At 44.5% G+C, this 26116-nt stretch overlaps 1 protein-coding gene across 8 annotated transcripts in view; it reads left to right on the top strand.

The window, feature by feature from the left end:
* LOC121269665 (pleckstrin homology-like domain family B member 1) overlaps positions 1-26116 on the top strand; it is a 331530-nt gene that overhangs the window by 262022 nt on the left and 43392 nt on the right. For all 8 annotated transcript variants that reach the window (XM_041174450.1, XM_041174453.1, XM_041174451.1 and 5 more), the window contains 2 exons: positions 23444-23560; positions 25243-25345. In XM_041174450.1, the coding sequence (XP_041030384.1) occupies positions 23444-23560; positions 25243-25345 (220 nt within the window). The remainder of the gene's footprint in view (positions 1-23443; positions 23561-25242; positions 25346-26116) is intronic.

Here is a 26116-nt window from a genome sequence, read left to right as displayed (position 1 = left end):
GCCCGACTGGATGGGTGGCTGCTGGGTGACAAGCACTATCCATTGAAAAGGTGACTTATGAAGTCTCTCTGCCACCCAAGAACAGAGGCAGAGCAGCATTATAATCGCAGTCATGCCTCTGCAAGGGCGGTGATAGAGAGGACCATAGGTCTTCTGAAGATGCACTTCCGATGTCTGGACCGTCCGGGGGGAGCACTACAGTAGCCCCAAGAGCGGGTGTCACTGATAGTGGTTGCATGCTGCACTCTCCACAATCTGACACTGGCAAGGGGGGATTCCACTGGAGGGAGAGGATCTTGATGCAGCTTCACAGGCCACGGATGATGAATCCAGCAGTGAGTCAGAAGAGAATCATGGTGAGGAGAATGCTGAGGGCATGGAGGCAGACCTCTGTATCTTTCAGAGAGTCAGGGACACCAGGGACACCTTGATCCAACGCTCCTTCAGGTGGGCTGACAAAGATCTGCTTCCACCTCATGCCAGGGCTGCCGCCTCCATCCCCGATGTCTGAAATGACCCTTTCATTTGAACCCAAAGTCCACTTGATGCCTGTGCAACAAAGTTTAGAGCCACTCACGTCCAACATTACATACTGGCGTATCCTGCACCAAAAAAATTAAAATTTGAAGCATATTCAGGCTGTTATGACAAAAACAAAATTTATCTCATTTTGACAATCCAAAAAGTTTAACATAAGCTTCTCTGGTCTTAATTCCCAGACCAGTAACCATAAACAAAACATTACACAATAGGAGATCATCCATGACCATCCCTCTTGTGCTCATGGTGCCTTAAATGTACATTTGCGAGTGCTACGTCTAGGTGCCTCTCACTCCCCCACCCCTCTTTGGCACCGGCATTGGAGGCAGCCGGCTGACTCTGGTGTCTTGTTGGCCTTGATAACTTTGGCAGTCTTCGTCTAGCCAGTGGAGCCTGTGCTGGCCCCGCCTGGGAGGGAGCGGCCAGTGCCATGGCTGGCATATCCCCAGTCATCACATGCCTCGGTCACTGGCGGAGGAGCTGCTGCTGTCATCTGGAGCGCCCTGAGAGGTTCCCACAGAGACGACAAGCAGCTCATGCGCCAACATGAGGTCACTGTGAACCTCCCTGCTCACCATTGACGGACTGGCACCTAGCTGGCATACTGGGTGCTTCATCCATCTCTCACACTGACACTGACCACCTGAGGTCTGTGCCTGTGTGAGGGCTTGCAGGTGCGACAGCATCCCCAGGAACCCTTCATTCTGTCCCTGGAGCTGCCTCTCCATGAGAGTCACACTCTGTCAACAGAGGAGGCAGTGCCCTCAGCCATGAGGGTCAACGCAGTGCTCATGCTCCACATGGACTCCTCCACAATGGAGACCATGGCACACATACCCTCATGGATCTCCGCAAGATCTTCCAGCACATTCCGCTGGACATCCAGCATCTGCCGCCTCCGGAAAACTCCGGAGGCTCATCATCTGCCTTCGACTGAGCATCATCGTGGTCCCCATCAGCCCTCTGACTGCCGGCGCCCTGGGCACACTCTGCCTCCGCCTGCACCTCAAGCGAATGTGAAATGCCCTCAACGCTGTGCACCGATGTTCTAGCCGGGGATCTAACACCCACCGAGGTGCTGGTATCTGGTTCAGAGAGCAGGTGCGACGCAGGTGCAAGTGAAGCCCAGTGGTTCTCTGGCATCAGGGGTGACTCTTCGGGATCCTGGGATTGGGAACATGCTGACAAATCTAAGGGAGAACAACAACATGTCACTAGTTTAAGTCATCACACTGTCGCTGTGCATGCCAGGCACGCAGTCCGAGCAACCAGGGCTCAGGTACCCTTGGCCATCTCCAGCATCATTGACAGTCGGCACTCAGGCTCTAACACCCCTGAGTTCCACAGCCAGACCTTAATGCTTCAACACACTGATCCAAGCCAACACGGTACTCACCCTTCCCGAGCAAAGTCGTTAAATCTTTTGCGGCACTGCACCCATGTGCGCCACACAATGTCGTGGCTGCTGACCTGTGCTGTCACCTCCTCCCCAAGCTCTTTTTGTTAGATGTGGTGGCCTCCTCCACTTCCACCTCTGGGGCAAGGATGTCCTTCCTGGCAGCCACCTCCTCCAGGAGGACCGCGAGGCACACATCCAAAAACCCGGGGGGCGGGGGGGGGGGGGGTGGTGGTGGGACGCAGGCAAGTGCCCACCCAACCTGCCCTCCCGTTTGGCGCCTCTAGCAGCATTTGAGGCCATAACTTTGGTGTTCACAATGCTGCCAATATGTTCTTGCCTAGCAGCCTTCAAGGAGCTGCCTGTCCGTTTATAAAAGGGTCACAGAGCCATCATTGGAATAGGCCCCCGCCCCCAACCCAACTTTTGGGAAGATGTGTTTCACCCTGGGCGGGTCTTCATTGGCCGGCCAATGTGAAATTGTGGTCAGAGGCTGATTGTGGGCGGCGGACTGTTTCCCGAATTGGTCATGGGCCCTCCAGTTATGCCTGCTCACCACGAGTAAAATTCAGGCCTACGTTTTGTTCCCAAAAGATCTTGGTTTGCAGTACATTCCTCTTCTCAGGATGGTTACTTTGCAAATTGGGCGCAGTACTTTCCAGAGGGAGAGAGAGAGAGAGGGCCTGTCTTTTCAGCCTTTCAGTGTAGCATTTCCATCTCTGCTCCTCTCTGGTTTGGTAAACTGCTCGTAAGGCCCTGCTGTCTGGATGTTCCAGAAGAATTCGATTACCATGTCTGCTGCAGTCCTTGTTTTGTAGGACAGGTAATTAATTATATTTTGATGTCTCACCTCCGAAACTTTTGAAGAGTTTCAAGATAGTGGGCAGAATCTTCGGCTCAGCGAGCGAAAGCGGGGCCTGCTCACCGAGGCATAAAATGACGGGGGGTAATGTCGGGCGTGTGTCCTGACTTCACCACGCGTCATTTAGATTTTCAGTTTGGCGGGTGTGCAGCCGAACTGTCAAAGGCCTGTTAAGGCCATTAATGGACTAATTAAGCTTATTGAGAAAGCTGCCCGTCCAACCTTAAGGTTGTCGGGCAGGCGAAGAGCCCAGGCGGCCTCACCTTTTTCATGGAGCCTCATCCCCAGGGCGGGATGACGTTTCATGAAGGGTTTATAAATTAAATAAACATTGTCATTAAAATTCACTGACAGGTCCCAGCTCATGTGACACTGTCTCTTTGTCTAACAAAAATCTCTCCGTATCACTTTTGACAAAGTCCACTGACACCCCCAGCCTCAACAGCTTTTTGTGGGAGAGAGTTCCAGATTTCCACTATTCTTTGTGCAAAGTGCTACCTGGCCCCTGAACAGCATAGCTCCAACTAAAATAAATGTAATGAGCATTAAAGGAGCCTACAATATGCACTAGGTGGAAACAATCATCGACTAAAAGAGGTTTCAATAGTGAAGGAAGCCATGCTGATTTTTTTTCCCTCTTTAGTTGAAGGATATCCATGGAGATTGTGCTCTCTGTTTGGAGATTTATATAACTGAAGCTTGAGTATCAGAATTGGAGCATAGTGTTATCTTCCTTGTCTCTGGCCACACTTTGACCTAGCAACACTTTGCACTAGGAGTGAAGTATCCTTGAATTTGCCTTTCCGATTTCATTTCAGATGCACAGGACTGGATTTTCCCTCGGTGGGGGGTTGGGAAATAGAGGTCGGAACTATTTCTGGGGCCCACCCCGTGTGTGGGGGTAGGGTGGTGATGGTGGTGACGGAGAGGTATTGGGGGAGAAACAGTCTCCATCCCTGATTTTCACAGGGGTGCCCCCTTAATTGGCCCGGAGATGGGGGTCATCATCAGCTTAAGGACAGCGAGCAGGATCTCGAAGCTGGAGGGACAATCAGAGGCCTCCCAGCTTGAAGGAAACAGCAGGCTGCAAAAGGAATTGGATAAGGGAGAGGGCGCTTCAAGATGGAGGCGTCCTCTCTCCAAATTTCTTAAACTTAAATTTTAAGATGGATTGTGCAACCGGGCCACCACTGTTTGTGAGTGACAGAGGGAATCTCTCCTCTACAGTATGGTCTGCAGCTACTGCTGCACCCAGGCAGGCAGAGAGGGCCTCAAGACCTTTAGGCACCTGGAGGCTGACTGAAAAATCCCAGCTAGCCTCCTTTAATTGGCTTTTAAACGTCCCTATGGAGCTTAATTGACAACTCTCCACCTTCCTGTTCCCCCTTCCCACCTCCACTAAAATGGCCCGGAAGCATGATGGGACCAGTGCACTAGCATGCTGGCTGATGTGGCTCTTTTTAGCTCTCGTTCACCTTTGTTCTTGGCCTTGACAGGCCCTCAAAATCCTCCCCACATCAAACACTCCCAGGGCACATACAGCATGTGTTAGATACAGAGTAAAGTTTCCTCTCTGTTGCCTCATCAGCACCTCTCCCTCACTGTGTCTGCAATGTGGACTCTCTGTAGGATGTGGAACACACCAAGGCTTCTTTGGCAGCACTTCCCATGACCTCTTTCACCTAGAAGGCCAAGGACAATGGGAACACCATCACCTCCATGTTCTCCTCCATGTTACACACCATCCCCTCTTGGAAATATATCGACCATTCTTTCTCTATCTCTGGGTCAAAATCCTGGAGCTAGTTTCCAAACAGAGCTGTGGTGTACATAGACCACATGGATTCAGCAGTTCAAGAAGGCGGCTCACCACCGCCTTCTTAAGGGCAATTAAACATGGGAAATAAAAACAATGCCCACATTGCAAGAATTAATTTTAAAGAATGTGCCAAAGCACCAACCCTAGGATGAATCTCCTTATTGTACCAGTTACCCACACCAACCTTTCTGTGATCATCGTGACACTGTCAATCTAGAACCCAGTTTGATTGTTACCACTCAAAGTACTTTCACTTGTACCTGCGGACTGCTCTTGGAGGCACAATCTCTAACCTATCAGCCTGGGTTACATTCAAACGAAGATCACAATGATGAAGGATCAGAGTTCTAACACACTAAAACATATCACCACTTTAAACTAGCTTATTAATTTCTCAGCTTTACACTGTAGGCTAGTAATACTTCTAAACCAATTCTCTTAATTATTCTATGAATGTTCACTATATAAATTAATGTTAATAATTAAATGTAACAGCTACATTTCATGGGACATGGGCATCGCAGGCTAGATCAGCATTTATCGCCCATCCCTAATTGCCCCTGAGAAGGTGGTAGTGAGCTGCCTTCTTGAACCGCTGCAATCCAAGTGGTATAGGTACACCCACAGTGCTTTCAAAGGGAATTCCAGGATTTTGACCCAGTGACAATTAAGGAATGGTGATATATTTCCAAGTCAGGATGGTGTGTGGCTTTGAGGGGAACTTGCAGGTGGTGGTGTTTCCATGCATCTGCTGCCCTTGTCCTTCTAGATGGTAGTGGTCATGGGTTTGGAAGGTGCTGTGGAAAAACAGGGTGTTGCTGTTAAATAACCAAAAAACAAATTACTTGTGGCTGTGATGATGCAAAATGAAAACACCTTTAGGTCAAGTTGTAACAAGGAGCTTGAATTTAAAAGATCTGACATCAGCTACAGAGAGAGAGAGAGAGACAGAGAAAGAAAAGAGAGAGAAGCCTTGTTTTTTTGCGTTGCATCTGTTCAGCAGGTGTTCAGTAAAGACAAGAATCCATTCTGATTAGAGTGTGTGGGATCAAACAGAGAAATCAACGCCCTAAGAGCGTGATATTTTAGAAAATTACCTTCATTATGGAAATGAATAGGAATTGTTTTGTTATTTTAGGGATTCATTGAAAATGATGATGGATAGGGGAAAAAGAAGACATTAACATTGGCAGCTGTATTACATGCTAGGATTGAGCCATTGTCTTCAAAAATATGGACATTTTTTATCAACTGTTACATAGCAACATGGGAAGGCCATTCAGTCCCTCAATCCTGTTTCACCAAATTCAGTTACGTTGTGGTTGATCTGCCCCTCAATGCCATTTTCTCACCTTTGCCCCATATCCCTTGATAACCATAGCCAACAAAAATCTATTGGTGTCAGTCTTGAACATTCCAACAATGGGACCTGGCTGAAGAGTATCGAGAAGTGAATTGCTTTTAGAAACTTATCCCTAACCTATTCCTTAATTTTAAAACATCTTCAATTTTCACTCCCGAGTGCCTGAGGTACCCGAAGTTATGGGTGTTCAGGTGACCATTCTTCAGCTGCAAGCCTAAAGGCGGACTGTAAGCTGCATGTGCAACTGTGGAGGGAATCACAGCTGAGCCTGATCCCATCTTCACCCAATCTTTGCACGCTTGTGGCCGGCAGCACTGGGCTGTAATCAGAATGCAAAGCCTCGATTTTTAAAATTCCAATCCTTGTTTCCAAATCCTTCTATGGCATTGCCCCTCCCTATCTCTGAAACCTCCTCCAACACCGCAACCCTCTGAGATCTCTACGCTTCTCCAATTCCAGCCTCTTGAGCACTGAAGATTTTAATCTTGCTTTAACTACCTTGGCCCCATGCTCTGGAGTTCCCTCCCTAAACCGTTCCACCTCTCTGTCTCTCTTCTTCTTTAAGCTGCTCCTTTTAAGCCAATGCCTCGACCAAGCTCTTTCTCAGCTGCCCCAATATCTCCTTGTGTAGCTCGGTGTAAAGCGTAGCCTGATTATACTCCTACGAAACACCTTGGAACCTTATACTACATTCATGGCTCTATGTAAATGCATGCTGTTAATGTTGTTAATAAAATACTGCGGACGCTGGTGATTCTGAAATAAAAGCAGAAAGGGCTGGAAAATCTCAGCCGGTCAGGTGGCATCTGTGGAGACAGAAGCCAAGGTTCAAGTCCAATATGACTCTGCTTTGGAACTGTTATTGGTGTTGTTATGGTTGGCAAGCATGAAATCATCATTGGTTGGATTTGTCACCTGTTCACTGTAGCTCTATGTCCCTGTCAGAGCCAGAAACTCCAGGAAAGAAGTCAAACTCAGGAAAAAAATGAATTTTCCCCCAGCAGAGTTCTTCCTAAATGGGCAACATTTACTTGGTTTCCAACCTAGAAGAGAGACTCGTTAAATTCAGCAACCAGCATTATCTCAGCCCCAATAGTGAATTATTAACATGTCTTCTTAATCTTCTTGGCTAAAAATGATTGAGATTTCTTCCCCTTCTGTTGTGTTAACATTTGAAAGCAGGAAGCTCTCACTCCAATGTCTTAATCTTTTTTTCTCTGTCTCTTTGCCTCACATTGCTCTCTCATTTTAGGAGTATATGAAGCTGGCTGACGTGTTTAGGTTCTACAGTGACATATACAGCACAAGCCCTGATGTTGCACTTTCTGCTTCTGCACTGCGTTCTCTGCCACTTACTGTACCTCCATCAACCCATGAGGTACATGCTTGCCACGACACTCTGTGTTTACTGACCATTCTACAAGTTGGCTGCTACCTCCTTATCTTGTCTGCATGTCTTTTGTTAAATGTTTAACGATTCAGCATTCATCTCATAGTTAATAATCCATGAGAGCCAGCCAGGCTATGGCATCGCCATTGTTAGACACATAGCCCAAGGGTAGACATTGCAATTGAGAAACATATAAGAATCCATAATGGATCCATGTTGAGAATTAAGGATTGGTACAATACTTGTATCCTGCCAGTAATTAATAAATACTATATGGAATATTGACAGGGCAAGACACATCCGGTATAGTATTAAAGGCTTAAGATACTCCCAGTGTAGTATAAGAGGATGAAGGTATTCCCAGGGTATTACTAGAGTGTAAAGATACTTCCTGTATAGTTTTTGAGGATAATAATACTGCCAGTGCAGCATTAGATGATAACAATACTCCCAGAGTAGAATCAGAGGATAACAATACTCCCAGTGTATTATTAGAGGATAACAATACTCCCAGTACAGTATTAGAGGATAACAATTCTCCCAATGCAGTATTAGAGGATAAAAATACTCTCAAAACAGTATTATTGGATACTCACAATGCAATTTAGAGGATAGCAATACTCCCAGTGTAGTAATAGAGGCTAACAATACTCCCAATGTAAAATCAGGGGACAACAATACTCCCAATGTTGTATCACAGGATGAAAATACTCCCAGTGTAGAATCAGAGGATAACAATATTCTCAGTGCAGTATCAGAGGATAACAATACTCCAAGTGCAGTATCAGGGATAACAATATTCCCAATGTATAATCAGAGGATAAAAATACTCCCAGCAGAGTATTAGAGGATAGCAATTCTCCCATGGCAGTATTAGAGGATAACAATACTCCCAGTGCAGCACTAGAGGATAATAATACTCCCAGTGCAGTATTATGTGATAACGATACTCCCAGTAATATCAGAAAATAACAATACTCTCAATGTAGTATCAGAGGATAACAATACACCAAGTGCAGTACCAGAGGATAACAATATTCCCAGGGCAGTATCAAAGGATAACAATACTGCTAGTGCAATATTAGAGGGTACAAATAATCCCAGTGCAGTATTATTGGATAACAATACTCCCAGTGTAGTATGAGAGGATAACAATGCTCCCAGTGCAGTATTAAATAATAAAAATAATCCCAGTGCAGTATCAAAGTATAACAATACTCCAAGTGCAGTATCAGAGGACAACAATACTCCCATTGCAGTATTAGAAGATAACAGTACTCCTGATATAGTATCAAAGGATAAAAATGCTCCCAATATACTATCAGAGGATGTCAATACTATGAATGCAGTATCAGAGGATAACAATAATCCCAGTGTAGAATCAGAGAATAACCAGACGCCCAGTACAGTATTAAAGGACAATACTCCCAGTGTATTATCTGAGGATAACAATACTCCCAATGCAGTATCAACACTCCCAATGTACTTTCAGTGGATGGCAATACTCTGAATATAATATCAGAGGATAACAATACTCCCGGTGTAGTATGAGAGGATAACAATGCTCCCAATGTAAAATCAGAGGATAACAATACTCCCAGTGTAGTATCACAGGATGAAAATACTCCCAGTGTAGTATCAGAGAATAACAATGCTCCCAGTGTAGAATCAGAGGATAACAATTTTCCCAGTGCAGTACCAGAGGATAACAATACTCCCAATGTATAATCAAAGGATAAAAATACTCCCAGCACAGTATTAGAGGATAGCAATACTCTCAGCTCAGTATTAGAGGATAACAATACTCCCAGTGTAGAATCGGAGGATAACAATACTCCCAGTATAATATCAGAGGATAACAATACTCTTAATATAGTATAAGAGGATAACAATACTCTTAATATAGCGTAAGAGGATAACAATACTCCCAATGCAGTTTTAGAGGATAACAATACTCCCAATGTAGAATCAGAGGATAACAATGCTCCAACTGTAACATAGGAGGATAACAATACTCCCAGAAGAATCAGAGGAGAACAATATTCTCAATGTACTATCAGAGGATGACACTACTCTGAGTGCAGTATCAGAGGATAACAATACTCCCAGTGTAGTATCAGAGGATAACAATATTCCCAGTGCAGTATCAGAGGATAACAATACTCCCAGTGTAGTATCAGAGGATAACAATATTCCCAGTGTAGTATCAGAGGATAACAATACTCCCATTACAGTAATAGAGGATAACAATACTCCCAGTGTAGTATTAGAGGATAACAATACCCCTAGTGTACTATCCAAGGATAACAATACGACCCTTTGAGAGAAAAAAAATTCTTCTCATCTACGTCTAAATGGGAGACCCCCTATCTTTAAACTATGTTCCAATCCACCCAAGCCATAGTTTTAGCAATCCCCATGGGGACCAGCAACTTTAAAAAAGAAATTTGAATTCCCAATGGCCAACTTAAAGGAATTGCATAACAGGATTTCAAGTTTTAAGATCTTTACTGTAACAAATAAATTAAAAGCAACACTATTTCATAGTCAACTTGCACTCTAAACTACAGAAAAATTCCCTTGTCAATGCTTTAACATGATCGAAAATCTCCCTCCACAGTTATACTTTACCCCACCCCTTATGTTGAAACTCTATTCCTCTGGAACCAGTCCAAAGTGATTCTTAGCTCCTGAGGGCTTGTTTACCTTCTTTTCCTTTTCCAGCCAGATACTGGCTTTCCTCCTTCTAGCCATAGCTAGGCAAATCTTCCTAAATCCTCACAAACCCGGTCACTTCAATCTGAATATGAGCTCCCAGCTGCATTCCTGTGTGGTGAACCATAGAACCTTGCTGCCTCTATCTCTTGGCTCTCTGTTAGACTCTGGTGGACTGAAAGCTGACTGTGTGGTCCAGTGATGTTTTAGGAAAACCTGGAACCTGATCCTACAGTGGCTTCCTATGGACTCGTCCCCTCTCAAAGCCCACCTCCATGGCAACCTGAATCACATGAGCCTTATATCCAGGTAGAAATGTTAATTAGCTATCCTTTAGGTTCCCAACTTCATTCTATCTTGAAACCAATAGACAGTTACAAAGCCTGACATTCCTAACACCTTCCTGGGACTTTGGAGACTAATAGTGTATTCACTGTCAGCACAGGTACTTTTGCCATTGTCTACAGGTGTGAACACCATGCATCTTCTTTCCAGTAAAACCACCATTCCCACACCCCCCACCCCCCACCCCCCCCACCCCTTCCCCACATAATCTTTACAACCAGGCCACCCAGGCTTGATGTCAGCAGAATTCAGAACAAGTCACATGACCCCCTTCATTCTTCCATTTTACTCTAAATTAAATACACGGTCCCAAAACATAACAATCTTATAACACCTCACATTTGGAACAAGTGCCATGATTTTTTTAGTGATTTTCTAGCTGTTGCCAGCTCTTTGAACTGTTTCCCAAGGCAGGATCTACATTGCTCCTCATTTTGTCACTCGTCCTGGTTGCCAAGACACATTTCCAGGAGGCTCTTTGAAATGAATGTCAATCTCCTAAATAATTGGGAGAAACTCCATAAGAGTAAATTCTGAGCTTCTGCAGATCCCAAGACTTCTCTGCCTGGTTGCCACTTGTGGTTGTCACACGTTGAAAGTTCCTCGCCTGTTCGCGAGTGCCGGGGGTTTAATGTTGGCCACCATTACAGTAGCTCCAGGTGGATTGCAGTCATGTGATTTTAATGTTGTTGGGTGTCCCACTTTGGCATAAATGCCACAAGATGTACCGATACTCTTACCTTAAGGAGGGAGAGGAAACTGGAGCAAGCTGTTTCTTATGTTAACATAGGAACAGGAGGCCACTCGGCCCCTTGAGCTTATTCCACCATTCACTTAGATCATCCCTGATCTGTTTCTTAACTCCAACTACCCGCCTTGGTCCTGTAACACTTAATAACTTTACCTAACAACATTTGATCAATCTTAGTTTTGCCATTTTCAGTTAACCTCCAACCTCATCAGCGTTCCAGATTTCCACTCCCCTGTGTGTGGATAAGTGCTTCTTAACATCACCTCTGAATGATCCAGCTTTAATTTTAAAGATTATGCCCCCTCTTTCTTGTTGGTCCCAGCTGCCTTAGTTCCATATCCTGCGGTGCCTCATCCTCCCTGTTATTCTCCAAAGAAAGGTCAGCCCTTCCAACTTATTCCTCTGATGGTAGATCCATGTGTGGACATCTAGACCTCCTTCATTAGTCACTCTGACAGATATGAAATGCACAACTGCAGTCTCCCAGCAATGACTCTCCCACTTGACTTTACCCTCCTTGTGCCTTCACAATTCTTTGCTGGTTTGTGCAACTCAGCTTGCTAACTAGCAAAGCCTCGAACTTGCAGCCATATACTCAACCATCAGCAACAGCAGATTAGTAACAGCAAGGGATAACTTTAAGCATGTGAAAATTTACATTAACTTTGCTGTTGCCTTTCTACATCTCCTTTGCATTAGAAGTGTTTGTGGTGTAGGATTTCATTGTTCCCATTCCAATTGCTAAATCTGCTCAGAATAATTGATCATCTTCTAACTAGTTTCAGTCAACTGTTGGCGATTGCAACAAACTGAGGAATTTTGCAAAACAGAACAAAATTAAAGTGTCTAATTTGTATTTTTCTCTCATTTACATGGAATTACAGTATTATTTTAAAGCTGTGAACCTATTTCAGGAAACTATGTATTTCTTTTCATTCGATTAATGATTTTATTCTTGCTGCCCAACTCTCTCTGCTTCCTTTGCTGCTTTCCCCAGGAGTACGTTACCCTAGACCAGCTTAAGGAGTTGTACAACAGTTCAACTGGGAGCTCTGTTCTAATCCCACTCCACACTAACTCAACCGCCTCTCCTCTGACTCTGTCTACTGAAAGCTCTCTTCCCTTGCAGCCTTCTTCCTCTACGCTGTTTGCAGCTGAGGTTGGTATGAGGACGCAATGCTAACTTTCTCTACTTTTCCTCAGTGTAGGAGTTTTTAGTAGGTGGCCAACTCTAAGCAATTCTGCCTACATTTTCCCTTTCATCCGGGAGTTTCAGTCACAAGGACCCATCTTACATAGTTATGTTGCTACACAAAATAAGAGTTCATGGTGTAAGTGGTAACATATTAGTATGGATAAAGGACTGGTTAGCTAACAGGAAGCAGGGAGCAGGGATAATGGATTTTTTTCAGCTTGGCAGGCTGTAACTATTGGAGTGCCACAGGGGTTAGTGCTGGGGCCTCAACTAATTACAATCTATATCAGCGACTTGGATGAATGGTGTGAATGTATGGTAGCTAAATTTGCTACCATACACCAGGATAGGTAGGAATGTAAGTTGTCAAAAGGAGGTAAAGAGTGTACAAAGGGATATAAGCAGGTCAGGTGAGTGGTCAAAAATTTAGCAGATGGAGTATAGTGTAAGAAAATGTGAACTTGTTCACTTTGGCAGGAAGAACAGACAAGCAGTAAATGATTTAAATGGAGAGATTACAGAACTCAGTGGTACAGAGGGACCTGGGTGTCCTGGTACATGTTAGTGTGCAGGTACAGCTGTGGTTGGGCAGGTAAATGAAACGTTGCCATTTTTTCCAAGAGGAATGGAATATAAAAGTTGGGGAGTTTGACTGCAGCGTCCAGGGCTTTGGTGAGACCACATCTGGAATATTGTGTACAGTTTCAGTCTCATTATTTGAAAAAAGATATACTGATACTTGCATTAGAAGCAGGTCAGAGAAGGTTCATTTGCCTGATTCCTGGGATGAAGGGGTTACCTTGTGAAGAAATTTTGAACAGGTTGGACCTGTACCTATCGGAGTTTAGAAGGGTAAGAGGTGATCTTATTGAAACATATAAGATCCTGAGGGAACTTAATAGGGTGGATGCTGAAAGGATGTTTCCTCTTGTGGGGGAGACTAGAACTAGGGGACACAGTTTAAAAAAAAGAGAGGTCTAATGTTTAAGACAGAGGTGAGAAGAAATTTTTCTCTCAAAGAGTCATTAGTTTGTGGAATTCTCTTCCCCAGAAAGCAGTGGATGCTGGGTCATTGAATTTATTCAAGGCTGAGTTAGATAGATTTTCGATAGACAAGAGTTATGGGGGGTGCAGATCAACCATGATTTTATCGAATGGCAGAACAGGCTTGAAGGGCCAAATGGCCTACTCCTGCTCTTAAGTCCTATGTTCCTAAGTCCTATAGCTGGTCTTTACTGGCGATCATGCTCCATTTGAGCTACCTCCCATCCTCTATTTCATCTCCCCCAACACCATATCCTCTATTGCTTTCTCCATCATGTATTTATCTAACTTCCCATTCAATACATCTCTGCTATTTCCCTTAACTATTCTGTTATGGTAGTTCCACATTCTCACCACTCTCTGAGTAAAGAAGTTGCTTCTAAGTTCCCTATTGGATTTATTAATTACTGGCCTACATTAATGCCCCTAGATTTCGTCTCCATCCACAGATGGAAACATCTTCTCTACATCTACCTTAGTAAGCTCTTTTATAATTTTAAAGACTTCTAATAGGTCAGCTGTCAGCCTTTTCTTTTCTAGAGAAAAGAGGTCCAGCATGCTCAGTCTTTCTTGATCATTCTGGTATCATTCCCTTTGTTTGTGCAAATTGAACTCTCACTGGCAACTCTCATTAACTTTAAGAATAAATTGGCTTTACATTGGGGTGCTCGCATTATGAAGCATTTCAGAGTAGTTCATAAAGCAAACACTGAGCAAAGTAACGGAGGGAGGGAATATGATGTAATGTTCAAACAGAAGGGTTTTTAAGAGTGCTTTTTTTAAATTCATTCACAGATTGTAAGTGTCATTGGCAAGGCCAACATTTATTGTCCATCCCTAATTGCCCTTGAGAGTACTGTGGCTACAAGAGTAGGTCAGAGGCTAGGAATCGTGTGACGAGTAACTCATCTCCTGACTCCCCAAAGCCTATCCACCACCTACAAGACACAAGTCAGGAGTGAGATGAAATACCCCCAACTTGCCTGGAAGAGTGCCACTCCCACAACACTCAAGAAGCTTGACGTTGTCCAGGACAAAACAGCCCACTTGATTGGCACCACATCCGCAAATAATGACTCCCTCCACCATTGACAGACAGTGGCAGCAGTGTGTACCATCTACAAGATGCACTGCAGGAATTCACCAAGGTTCCTTCCACAGCATCTTCCAAACCACTACCATCTAGAAGGACAAAGGCAGCAGGTAGATGGGAATACCACCACCTGGAAGTTCCCCTCCAAGTCACTCACCATCCTGACTTAGAAATATATCGCTGTTCCTTCACTGTCGCTGTGTCAAAATCCTGGAACTCCCTTCCTAACAGCACTGTGGATGTACCTACACCACATAGACTGCAGGGGTTCAAGAAGGTAGCTCACCACCACCTTCTCAAGGGCAACTAAGGATAGCCAATAAATGCTGGCCTAGCCAGTGAAGCCCACATCTCGTGAATGAATAAAAAAAAATAGTGGTGGTGAGCCGACTTCCTGACTCGCCACAGTCCATATGATGAAGCTACTCCAACAGCGCTGAGAGGGAAGGAGTTGGATTCTGACCCAGCGATGATGAAAGAGTAACCATAGATTTCCAAGTCAGGATGCTTTGAAATGTAGAACTTTTGAAGGTGTGGCATTGCCAGAAACATTCCCTCTAAGCTGCACCATGAGCGAGTGGGCAGCAATATTAAAGCAACCACATGGTGTAACAATCAGGTCATGCCCAGCAAAGAAAAAAAATCAAGCAAGCATTGGTTGCCAACCCTCCGGGATTGTCCTGGAGACTCCAGAAATTAAATATTAATCTTTCAGGATATTGCTGTGAGAAAAATTATGTGGGAGAATATCACAGACATTAAGAACTAGGATGTGTTTCCTTTCAACATCTTTCAACATGTTTGATCGTTAAATATTGTAACTCTTTTCGAGTCACGGCACACTGCTGGTATTTGTTGATCTGAATGGAGCTGCTGCAGATCCCATAAGTTATATCACCTGAACGCTTGGCAGTGGTGGGTTGTAAGGCTAATTAAGGAGCAGTTAAGAATCAACCAATCAGGTAACAAGTTTGTTTGCTCTCCAATTGGCCCGCGAAGATGACGTGCTGCCTGAATGACATATTGGGTGACCAATGGAGGAAAAGTAAGAGGGGGGCAGGTCAGTTGGGGGAAGAAGTTCATGAAACTTCCTGGAATATGCCCGACTGGAGTCGATAAAGGTGATAAGCAGAAGATAGGGTGGGAAGTACTGAGATGGACTGGCTTTGCACAGGAATTGCCGAGGGTATGGGAGACCCGGCAATAAAGTGGAGGTGGCAGGAAGTCGGCAGCAACCCAGAGGTGGAGGGAGCCTAAGGGGCAGCACATCTGGAGAACATCATTCAGGCTGGGTGGAATCGAGCACAAGGATCTTAAAACCAATTCTCTAACTACTTCATGCTTTATTATTGTGCTGTTTTATTACGCATCCCCTTCCCCAATGGGTAAATGTATTACCCGGCAGTGCCACCACTGACAGGATTGTGTAATTACAGCGTGACAAGTTGTCATAGACCAACTCTCATTATACATAGGGAGAGAGAGAGAGAAATGGATGATGGAGAGTGTGTGCAGGATTTTTTGCTCGTCGGGCGGGCGCATGCCTGACCAGAACGAGCGTAAAATGATGCGCGATGATGTCAGGTGAGCATCCCGACATCATTGCGCGATATTTCAGTCAGCGCGCGCGTGCGCGCAGAGTTGGCAGCGCACCTGCCAATAATTAAAAGGCCAATTAAGGCCATTAACAATCCAATTGATTTAAATTTTCCGTTGCCCGTCTAAACTTACGGTTGATGGGCAGGCGACAAAGCCAAGCGGCCTTTGCATTTTTTGCAAAACCTCATCTGGGATGAGGTTTCAATCCATCATTAAAAAAAAATTTTTAAATTTTAATCCTAATTTCGAACATGTCCCCGCTCACGTGACAGAGTCACATGTGAGGGGACATGTTTTTTAACACCTTATAATTCTTTTATTTTTTATTTTGAAAACTGTTCACCTGCCTCGGGGTGATTTTCCATCATGTGCCCACGTGCGTGCTCAAAGTTCACACTCGTTCCCCCTCCCCCCACGGGCAGCGCTGAGCGCTGCCACAGACTGTTCACACTTGGTGGGCCTTAACTGGCCCACCAGTGTGAAATCGCGGCCCGGCATCGATCACAGGCAGCGGTTGGCTTCCCAACCACTTCCGCCTGCTCCCGCCAAGCCTGCCCAACGAGGGCGAAATTCTGCCCATGGATTTTTTTCACAGTGGATGTACATATAAAACTTACAAATTCCACTGTGTGATTTTGGATCAATCTTTAATATGTTTGCCTGAAAGTTCTCCATTTAGTCATTTAATTAATGTATTAAAAGAAGTGGATTGGCGCCTCCATTAAACAATGGACAAAGTAGTTTCAAACAAACGTGTTATAAGACCATAACCATAAGACATAGGAGCAGAAATTAGGCCATTCGGCCCATCGAGTCTGCTCCGTCATTCAATCATGGCTGATCAGTTTCTCAACCCCATTCTCCCACCTTCGCCCTGTAACCTTTGATCCCCTTACCAATCAAGAACCTAACTAGGTCTTAAATACACTCAATGACCTGGCCTCCACAGCCTTCTGTGGCAATGAATTCCATAGATTCACCACTCTCTGGCTAAAGAAGTTTCTCCTCATCTCTGTTCTAAAAGGTCTTCCCTTTACTCTGAGGCTGTGCCCTCGGGTCCTAGTCTCTCCTACTAATGGAAACATCTTCCCCACATCCACTCTATCCAGGCCTTTAGTATTCTGTAAGTTTCAATCAAATCCCCCCTCATCCTTCTAAGCTCCATCGAGTATAGACCCAGAGTCCTCAAACGTTCCTCATATGTTAAGCCTTTCGTTCCTGGGATTGTTCTCGTGAACCTCCTCTGGACCCTGTCCAGGGCCAGAACATCCTTCCTGAGGTACGGGGCCCAAAATTGCTCACAATATTCTAAATGTGGTCTGACCAGAGCCTTATAAAGCCTAAGCAGCACATCCCTGCTTTTATATTCTAGTCCTCTCGAAATAAATGCCAACATTGCATTTGCCTTCCTAACTACCAATTCAACCTGCAAGTTAACCTTAAGAGAATCCTGGACTAGGACTCCCAAGTCCCTTTGCATTCCAGATTTCTAAATTCTCTCCCCATTTAGAAAATAGACTATGTCTCTATTCTTCCTACCAAAGTGCATGACCTCACACTTCCCCACGTTGTATTCCATCTGTCACTTCTTTGCCCATTCTCCTAACATGTCCAAATCCTTCTGCAGCCTCCCCGCCTCCTCAATACTACCTGTCCCTCCACCTATCTTTATATCGTCTGCAAACTTAGCCAGAATGCCCTCAGTTCCTTCATCTAGATCATTAATGTATAAAGTGAAAAGTTGTGATCCCAAACTGACCCCTGGTGAACTTCACTAGTCACCGGCCGCCATCCTGAGAAGGACCTCATTATTCCCACTCTCTGCCTCCTGCCAGACAGCCAATCTTCTATCCATGCTAGTACCTTGCCTCTAACACCATGGGCTCTTATCTTACTGAGCAACCTCCTGTGATCGTGCACAGATACAGCAGAACAATCTGGTCAAATTCAGTGATATTCCAATTCTGGTGGAGGGATCCACTCACTGGGAGAGCATGTAGCTCCTTTAAATTTATAGAGCTCTCCCTCCCATTGAGCTTACGCCTGCAGTAGGAGCTCAGTAACCCTGAATTCACTTTCACTACTAGAGCTACCACACAATAAAAAGGAATCAAAGAAGATAAGGGACAGATGCAGCTGATATATATGCGTGCATTCCACACACACAAGTGAGTCATTCTGTTTTGTCAGCCCTACTTAAACAGCAAGACAGCTGCTTTTTACATTAGGTTTATACAGTGCTTCACTAATATAATGCATCCTGTGGACCCATCTGAACATTACCATAAAACTCTATAAATGTTACACGTCTGCTGTGTCAACACCATTTTATTCTCCTGCCGATATCTTATGCTGTACCAGATCTCACTCATCCATCGCCTCTGTGCTCACTGACCTACATTGATTTCCTGGTCCCTCACCCCCACAACATCACCAGTTTAAAACTCCTCATCTTTGAGTTTCAATTTCTTATGGTCTCATTCCTTCCTATCTCTATGTAACCTCCTACCACCCCCATACTCCCCAGCTCCCAACCCTTAAATCTTTCTGCAGCTCTCGTTCATTCTGTATTCCCTCTTCTTTGAGCCATCTAGAACTTTCCTCCTTTTAACCCTCTCCCTCTCCTCCATTAAAACCCAGCTCTTTGACCAAGCAGTTGATCACCCTGTTCTAATACCACTTCCTTTACTTCAGTGTCCACTATTTCTGATTACACCTCACAAAGGTAATTAGGGATGGGCAGTAAATGCTGGCCTATTAAGCAACACCCATATCACATGAACAAATACATTTTAAAAGAACATCTTAGGGATTTCTCTACATTAAATGTGCCACGAGAATGTAACTTTTAAAAAAAACAAGAACTTTATGTGATGGAGAAATGGTTGCCATGGAGCAGTGGGCAGAGTTTGATGAAGGGCTTGAAGTGATAGATTGAAACTAAGATTGAGTATTTGAAGGAAATGAGTAGAGTGGAGAGAGAGAATTGGGCGATGATTGGTCAAGAGGAGATCAATCGGGTTAACTCCCAACTGAAAACATCAATGAGCAACTTGTAAGCTGGTGTGTGAGAACTCTCGGAGCGGCGCAGATGTACCATATGTTTGGAGTTTGGTTTCTTTGGTCTGTGCTTCCTGAGCAGTTGCCAAATGCGTACATATTTTTATCCAGTCCCTAATGTTAGCAGAAAAACATGGAATAGCGAGGGAGGAAAAATGCAGGGTACGGTGCACAGCTAGTATGGAGTGTCACTGGATGTTGGATATAGGGATGTATGACTATAGATCCATTCCCCAAACCATGTTCTCTGTTACCGAGCCATCTCTAAAGAGTTATTAATGGTGGGATTTGAGGTACGTCAGTGTAGGAGACCTTCACAATGGAGGGAGCATGAGATCCTTATTGGTGAGCAAGCTTATGTTTATTCATTATCTTTTCATTGAGATCCATTTCATTCTGTTTTTTAATCTTGCAAAAGTTTAATTTCAATGTTTAATTTCATGGAACATTCCGGATTCATAGTAAATCGCACAATCTGATTTGTTGGAGCTTATTTGTTGATTTGATAGTGTCAATCAGCTCTTGTTGTTTAGGAAATGCTCTGTTCCCTCAATGAACTGTTGCGAAGAGCTCAGAACCAAGATGAAAATCAGCTCAATTCAATCAATATGATCCAATATTCCTGCTGTTTTATTTTACGAAAGGCAGTCAGATATCCAACACCTGTGCATCTGAAAGGGCTTCATTCTGGCTGTTGAGTGGATGACAGACTGGAAGGTGTAGCAGACTCACCAGGTTTATTCTCTTGCTCCTTGTGGGGCACCTATTGCTTCCCCGTCTTGGTTATTGTAACTGAGATCATAGACTGCTCACCCTGTGGGGTATCACAATGTGGTACACACAGAGTTATAAGAACATAAGCAATAGGGGCAGGAGTAGGCCATACAGCCCTCGAGCCTGCTCCACCATTCAATAAGATCAGGGCTGATCCTGACTTTCCATCTCAGATCCGGATCCTGCTTGATCCCCCCCATCCCTTGATTTCCACAGAGCCCAAAAGCCTATTGATCTCAGCAAGCCCTACAGGATTATCAGGATAGGAGGTCAGCCAGAGATGGGGAGAAATTTCTTCACTCAGAGGGTTGTGGATCTTTAGAATTCTCTTGCCCAGGAGGCTGTGGATGCTGAGCATGTTGAAGACTGAGATCAATAGATTTTTGGACACTGAGGATGTTGAGGGATATGGGGAGAGGGCAGGAAAGTTGGAGTCGCATTTGAGGATCAATCATATTGAATGATGGAGCAAGTTTGAGGGGCCCAATGGCCTGCTTCTCTTATTTTGTTATGATTGCCTAGAGTCTCCAGGGACTGAAAATTAATCTCCAGGATACTGCTGCAAGCAAATCACAGGAAAAAATATATGCAGGTAGTAAAGAAAATTGTGTTTTTCCATTTTCTTTGAACATTTTCATTTATAAGTTTACAAGGTGGGGAAGAAAATGCTGTTTCACTAATAAATCAAAATTAACCCAATTGTGCAACAAACAGTCTGTTCCCTTTCCCATTGGCTGTGAGAAGGCACTGTACCTGGAGGATGGACCAATGGAAAGTGTGTGGGGATAGGGCATAAAGAGCCAGGAGATCATGTGAGGAAATCTCCAGGAATAGGCCTGACCAGAGTTGGCACCTTGGCTTGCATATCGCTATGACCTGTTTGTGATGAAAGGGCTAAACACGGTTTGGGTTCTTGTGCGCCTGTTAAAAGCTTTTTGCTTTCACAACATTGTTGACTTTACGGTTTTGAATAATCTTGAAATACAACGTATAAATCTTTGAAAAGGCATTTTCATTTGTCGTTATTTTTCTTTTAATTAAGTATCCATTTCTTTCATTAATTTCTTTCTATTTGGTTTCTTCTTTCCCCATTGTGTGTCTACCTACCTTTCCCATTGATTCTCTTTTCTCTCTCATTCGATCTTACTCAATCTCTCCCTTCTCTCTGCCAACCTCCCTGTCCTTTTTCTCTTCCTCCAAACTCTCTGTCTCTTCTTTTCTCTCTCCTTCTCTCCCTCCCCCATGACGTGCAGCAGCAGCCTACCAGCAGGCTGCTGACCTCTACGTTGGAGCTAGAGAGATGGTACCAAGAAATAATGGCTAACTTTGAGGCCTCACCCTCTTCACCTCCAATATCCTCTTCTCCTCCTCCTCTCCCAGCTAAAGCTCACTCCTCACGAAGATTCACTCAGGTAAATTGCATTCCTCTTTGCGCTCTTCCGTTTAAATCTCTACGGACGAGGTTTTTTCAGAGAACGAATTATGTGGGGTAAGGGAATGAATAAGCTTGAGAATTGAGAACAAGAGGAGGCCATTCAGCCCCTCAAACCTGTTTTGTCATTTTATTAGATCATGAGTGATCTGTGCATCAAAACTCCATTTACCTGTCTTCGCTCCATATTCTTTCATACCCTTACTGAATAAAAACCTATTGATCTCAATCTTGCAAGCTCCAATTAAGCCCCCAGAATCTACAGCCTATGGGAACTACATTTCCTCTAGCTTTTGCGTGAAAAAGGTACAACAGAATTTTCGTCTTGAAGTTTCTTCTTGTGATATATGTGAATGAAGGTTTGCCAAGTGTTTTGACATTTTTCTGTCTCCTCTTTGAACAGAAACACTTGTTTATTTCATGTAAAACAAAAACAGAATTACCTGGAAAAACTCAGCAGGTCTGGCAGCATCGGCGGAGAAGAAAAGAGTTGACGTTTCGAGTCCTCACGACCCTTCCACAGAACTGAGCGAATATTCACTCAGTTCTGTGGAAGGATCATGAGGACTCGAAACGTCAACTCTTTTCTTCTCTGCCGATGCTGCCAGACCTGCTGAGTTTTTCCAGGTAATTCTGTTTTTGTTTTGGATTTCCAGCATCCGCAGTTTTTTGTTTTTATCTCTGTGCTTATTTCATGTGTTCATTTAGAACAGAAAAGATTTAAGAGGAGATGCAATAGAAGTGGTCAAATTCCTGAGGGGTTTTGATAGAGAGTACGTAAAGAGGAATTGTTTCCACCAGTAAGACAATACAGAATTTAGGGATTAGCAGAAAAATCCAGGGGAGATGAAGAGAATTTGTTTTTACTTAGCGGGTTGGTGTGTTCTGGAATGCGTTGCCTGAAAGATGGTGGAAGCAGATTCAGTAATAACTCTCAAAAGGAAATTGGATAAATACTTAAAGGGAAAATATCTGCGGGGTTATGAGAAAAGGGCAGGAAAGTAGGCCTAATTGGATAGCTCTCTCAAAGAGTGGGCGCAGGTATGATGGGCTAGATGGCCTCCTTCTGCCCTGTATGTTTCTAGATAGATTGACGCCTTTTTCAAAATAGACACAAAATGTCATGTTAAGGTAATAAGTGTTTGTACACTCGTTTGCAAACCATCGTTTCAACATTTATTGCTTTACGCCTGTCCAAATTGATGTGCGCACAATGGGTGTCCTTGAAACACTCCTTATTTGCATAATTCTGGAAATCAAACTTTTAATCTGTTAGACTGTGCACATCCTCATTTGGTACTTTGACAGTTATTATTCCAGGCAGCTTTATGCCTAACACTCAGTTAACTGAATGGGAAATTGTGTCATCGATCTCCATTCCCAAGCACTCATGTTTCAATGGTGCAGGGACAACAGTGGGTAAACAGTATACATTTGTTGCCCCAGATACCGATTTGGCGTGGACGATTTGTTGAGTTTCCCTATTGGACATTCTGCTTAATAGAGGAAGGCACTTGACCTTCGCTAAAGACATAGTGTAAAATACTAACAACTACTCGCTTGAAAAGGAAAGGAGGAGCAAACTCTTCCTCTCAACAATACCACCTCCACCTTTCTATGTAGTCTGATTCCTGCTGGGAACAATACGTTCCCGAGCTAGATATGGGCAAAACCAGCCCAGTGGTTCCTCAGTGATGCCTCTTGGTAAATCATTGAGGTTGGATGTTAGATTTGGGTTCAGCTGTGACCTCCCCACTCTGCCTTGTCAAGCAGCCTCTGGATGTTGGTTGAGTCTCACAGGTAAAGGGTCTCCTGGTCGGGTGATGTATAGCGGGTGATAGGTTCCTTGTGTAACATGAGTCATTCCTTATGGAGAGGAGGGAGAAAATTGGTGGGGGAATAATAATCTGATTGCTTATTGGGCGTTTGGTCCTTAGGAGGCTAATGGAACTCATCCTCTTGATTAGGGAGGTCAAGACCGTAGTCAATGGACAGTTCCCACCCCAGCAGAAATAATGAATGTCTATTAGCTTATTTTGCCTTTCCTGCTACATTCTTGTCTCAGGTTTACCGATCCAAGATGGAGAATGATGGATGTGGCACACTGCCTCGGACAAAGACGGGATCTGCCCCCTCATCACCATTCACCGCTTCAACTCTAGGACGGAACCTCACTTCAAAGGTAATTGGAATCAGGAAACAGCCAAGAGACTGGAGGCTCTCCCTTAGACTGCTCAGTCGGTCAAACTCACATCCCTCAGTCTTGTGTCTCACTGTTGAGTATGGGGTGGGTAGCAAATATCTCCACGCCCCAATCAAAGAGGAGTTTCCCTGGTCAACATTCCTGCCTCAAGCAATGTCACCAAAAACACCTCTTGGCTGTTTGTGGGATGTTGCTGTGTCCAAAATGGCTGTCACATTCACAACGGTGACTGCACTTCAAAATATGAGGTAATGTGGTTTTAGTGATGTTTATTGAGGGATAAGTGTTTTTTTTTTTATTCATTCACGGGATGTGGGCTTCGCTGGCTAAGCCAGCATTTACTGCCCATCCCTAGTTGCCCTTGAGAAGGTGCTGGTGAGCTGCCTTCTTGAACCGCTACAGTCCATGTGGTGTAGGTACATCCACAGTGTTCTTAGGGAGGGAGTTCCAGGATTTTGATCCAGCGACAGTGAAGGAACAGTGATATATTTCCAAGTCAGAATGGTGAGTGACCTGGAGGGGAACTTCCAGGTGGTGGTGTTCCCATATATCTGCTGCCCTTGTCCTTCTAGGTGGTGGTTGTCATGGGCTTGGAAGGTGCTGTCGAAGGAACCTTGGTGAATTCCTGCAGTGCATCTTGTAGCTGATACACACTGCTGCTATTGTGCGTCAGTGGTGGGGGGAGTGAATGTTTGTGCATGTGGTGCCAATCAAGCAGACTGCTTTGTCTTGGATGGTGTCAAGCTTCTTCAGTGTTCTAGGAGCTGCATTTATCCAGGCAAGTGGGGAGTATTCCATCACACTCCTGAATTGTGCCTTGTAGATGGTGGACAGGCTTTGGGGAGTCAGGTGGCGAGTTACTAATTGCAGGATTCCCAGCCTCTGACCTGCTGTTGTAGCCACAATATTTATATGGCTAGTCCAGTTCAGTTTTTCTGGTCAATGGTAACCCCCAAGATGTTGATAGTGGGGGGTTCAGTGATGGGAGTGCCACTGAACGTCAAGGGGTGATGGTTAGATTCTCTCTTGTTGGAGATGGTCATTGCCTGACACTTGTGTGGCACAAATGTTACTTGCCACGTGTCAGCCCAAGCCTGGATATTGTCCAGGTCTTGCTGCATTTGGACATGGACTGTTTCAGTATCTGAGGAGTCGTGAATGATGCTGAACATTGTGCAATCATCAGCGAACATCCCCACTTCTGACCTTATGATGGAAGGAAGGTCATTGATGAAGATGGTTGGGCCTGGGGAACATCAGTCTTTGGACTTTGTGCTCAAGTCTTTGGAGTGGGGCTTGAACTCACAACCTTCTGATTTAGAGATGGGAATTTTATCCACTGGGCCATTGCTGACAGCCAATCCTTTTGAGTTTCCCCACTGGGTGACTAAACGCCTCACCCGCACTTTGCAGTGTTTGCATTTGGACACACCCCACCCTGTTGCCATGATGACAAGCAGCATTAGGTATAGCTAACAAACACCAAAAAACAACACAGTATTTCGAATATACCCAGGAATGATAACGACAGTAATGGCACGGGCCCTATCAACATCAAGATGATTGACGGAATTGGGGCTGTTTGATAATCGATGTTTGGCAATGTTTGATGAGGCAATCTATTTTTCTATCCACTTATCCATATTATATTCACTTTCCAGAATTCTGCGCTGGCGCAGAATGGCACCGGCAGTTTGCCACGAAATCTGGCTGCTACTCTGCAAGACATTGAAGTGAAACGACAGCTGGCATTACAGCAGAAAGGTGAGTGTTGGGCAGAAAGTCCACTGAGCGTGAGGTACAGGATAAGAACTGACTGAGGGTTACAACCTAGAATCTTACAGCACAGAAGGAGGCCATTCAGCTCATTGTACCAGTATAGAATCTTGAAAAGACCTATCCAATTAGTGCCACTCCCCTTACTCTTTTCCCATCCTCCAGCAAATTATCATTTTTCAAGTATTCATCTAATTCACATTTGGACGTTTTTAATGTATCTGCTCCCTCTGCCCTTTCAGGCAGCACATTCCAGATCACAACGATTCACTGTGTCAAAATACTCTGCTCATCTCCCTCCCTGGTTCTTTGGACAATTCTCTTAAATTTGTGTCCCTTAGTTACTGACCCTCCTGCCAGTGGAAACAGTCTCTCCTCGTTTAAGCTGCTTTATGTGAGTTGCAGTTCTGGCATAATGGGTAGCCCTCATGTCTCTGCGTCAGAGGCTTGTGGATTCAAGTCCCAATCTAGGGACTTGAGCTGACACTCCCAGGAAGGGGAGGAGCGCATTGAGTGTAATCATTTTCCCCAAGCATCAGAACTGAGTTAGGGTGCTCGCTGCAGAGTGTGCAACTGATGCTGAGAGCTGTGCAGCTCAGTTGGGATGTGTATAGCAATTCACAGCAATCGTAAGCTAATGCTAGCACATCCCAATTGCAACAAGGCCAAAACTCAATTGAGGATGGATTCCTCATCCTGGTAGAGATGCTGCACTGGAACTGAAAGGTCCATTGTTGGAGCTTTGATGGGCACTTGAAA

This window comes from Carcharodon carcharias, chromosome 25, assembly GCF_017639515.1.
Source record: "Carcharodon carcharias isolate sCarCar2 chromosome 25, sCarCar2.pri, whole genome shotgun sequence".
Taxonomy (NCBI): domain Eukaryota; kingdom Metazoa; phylum Chordata; class Chondrichthyes; order Lamniformes; family Lamnidae; genus Carcharodon; species Carcharodon carcharias.
Note: the sequence above shows the minus strand (reverse complement) of the source record. Positions and strands in the feature narration are given on the sequence as shown.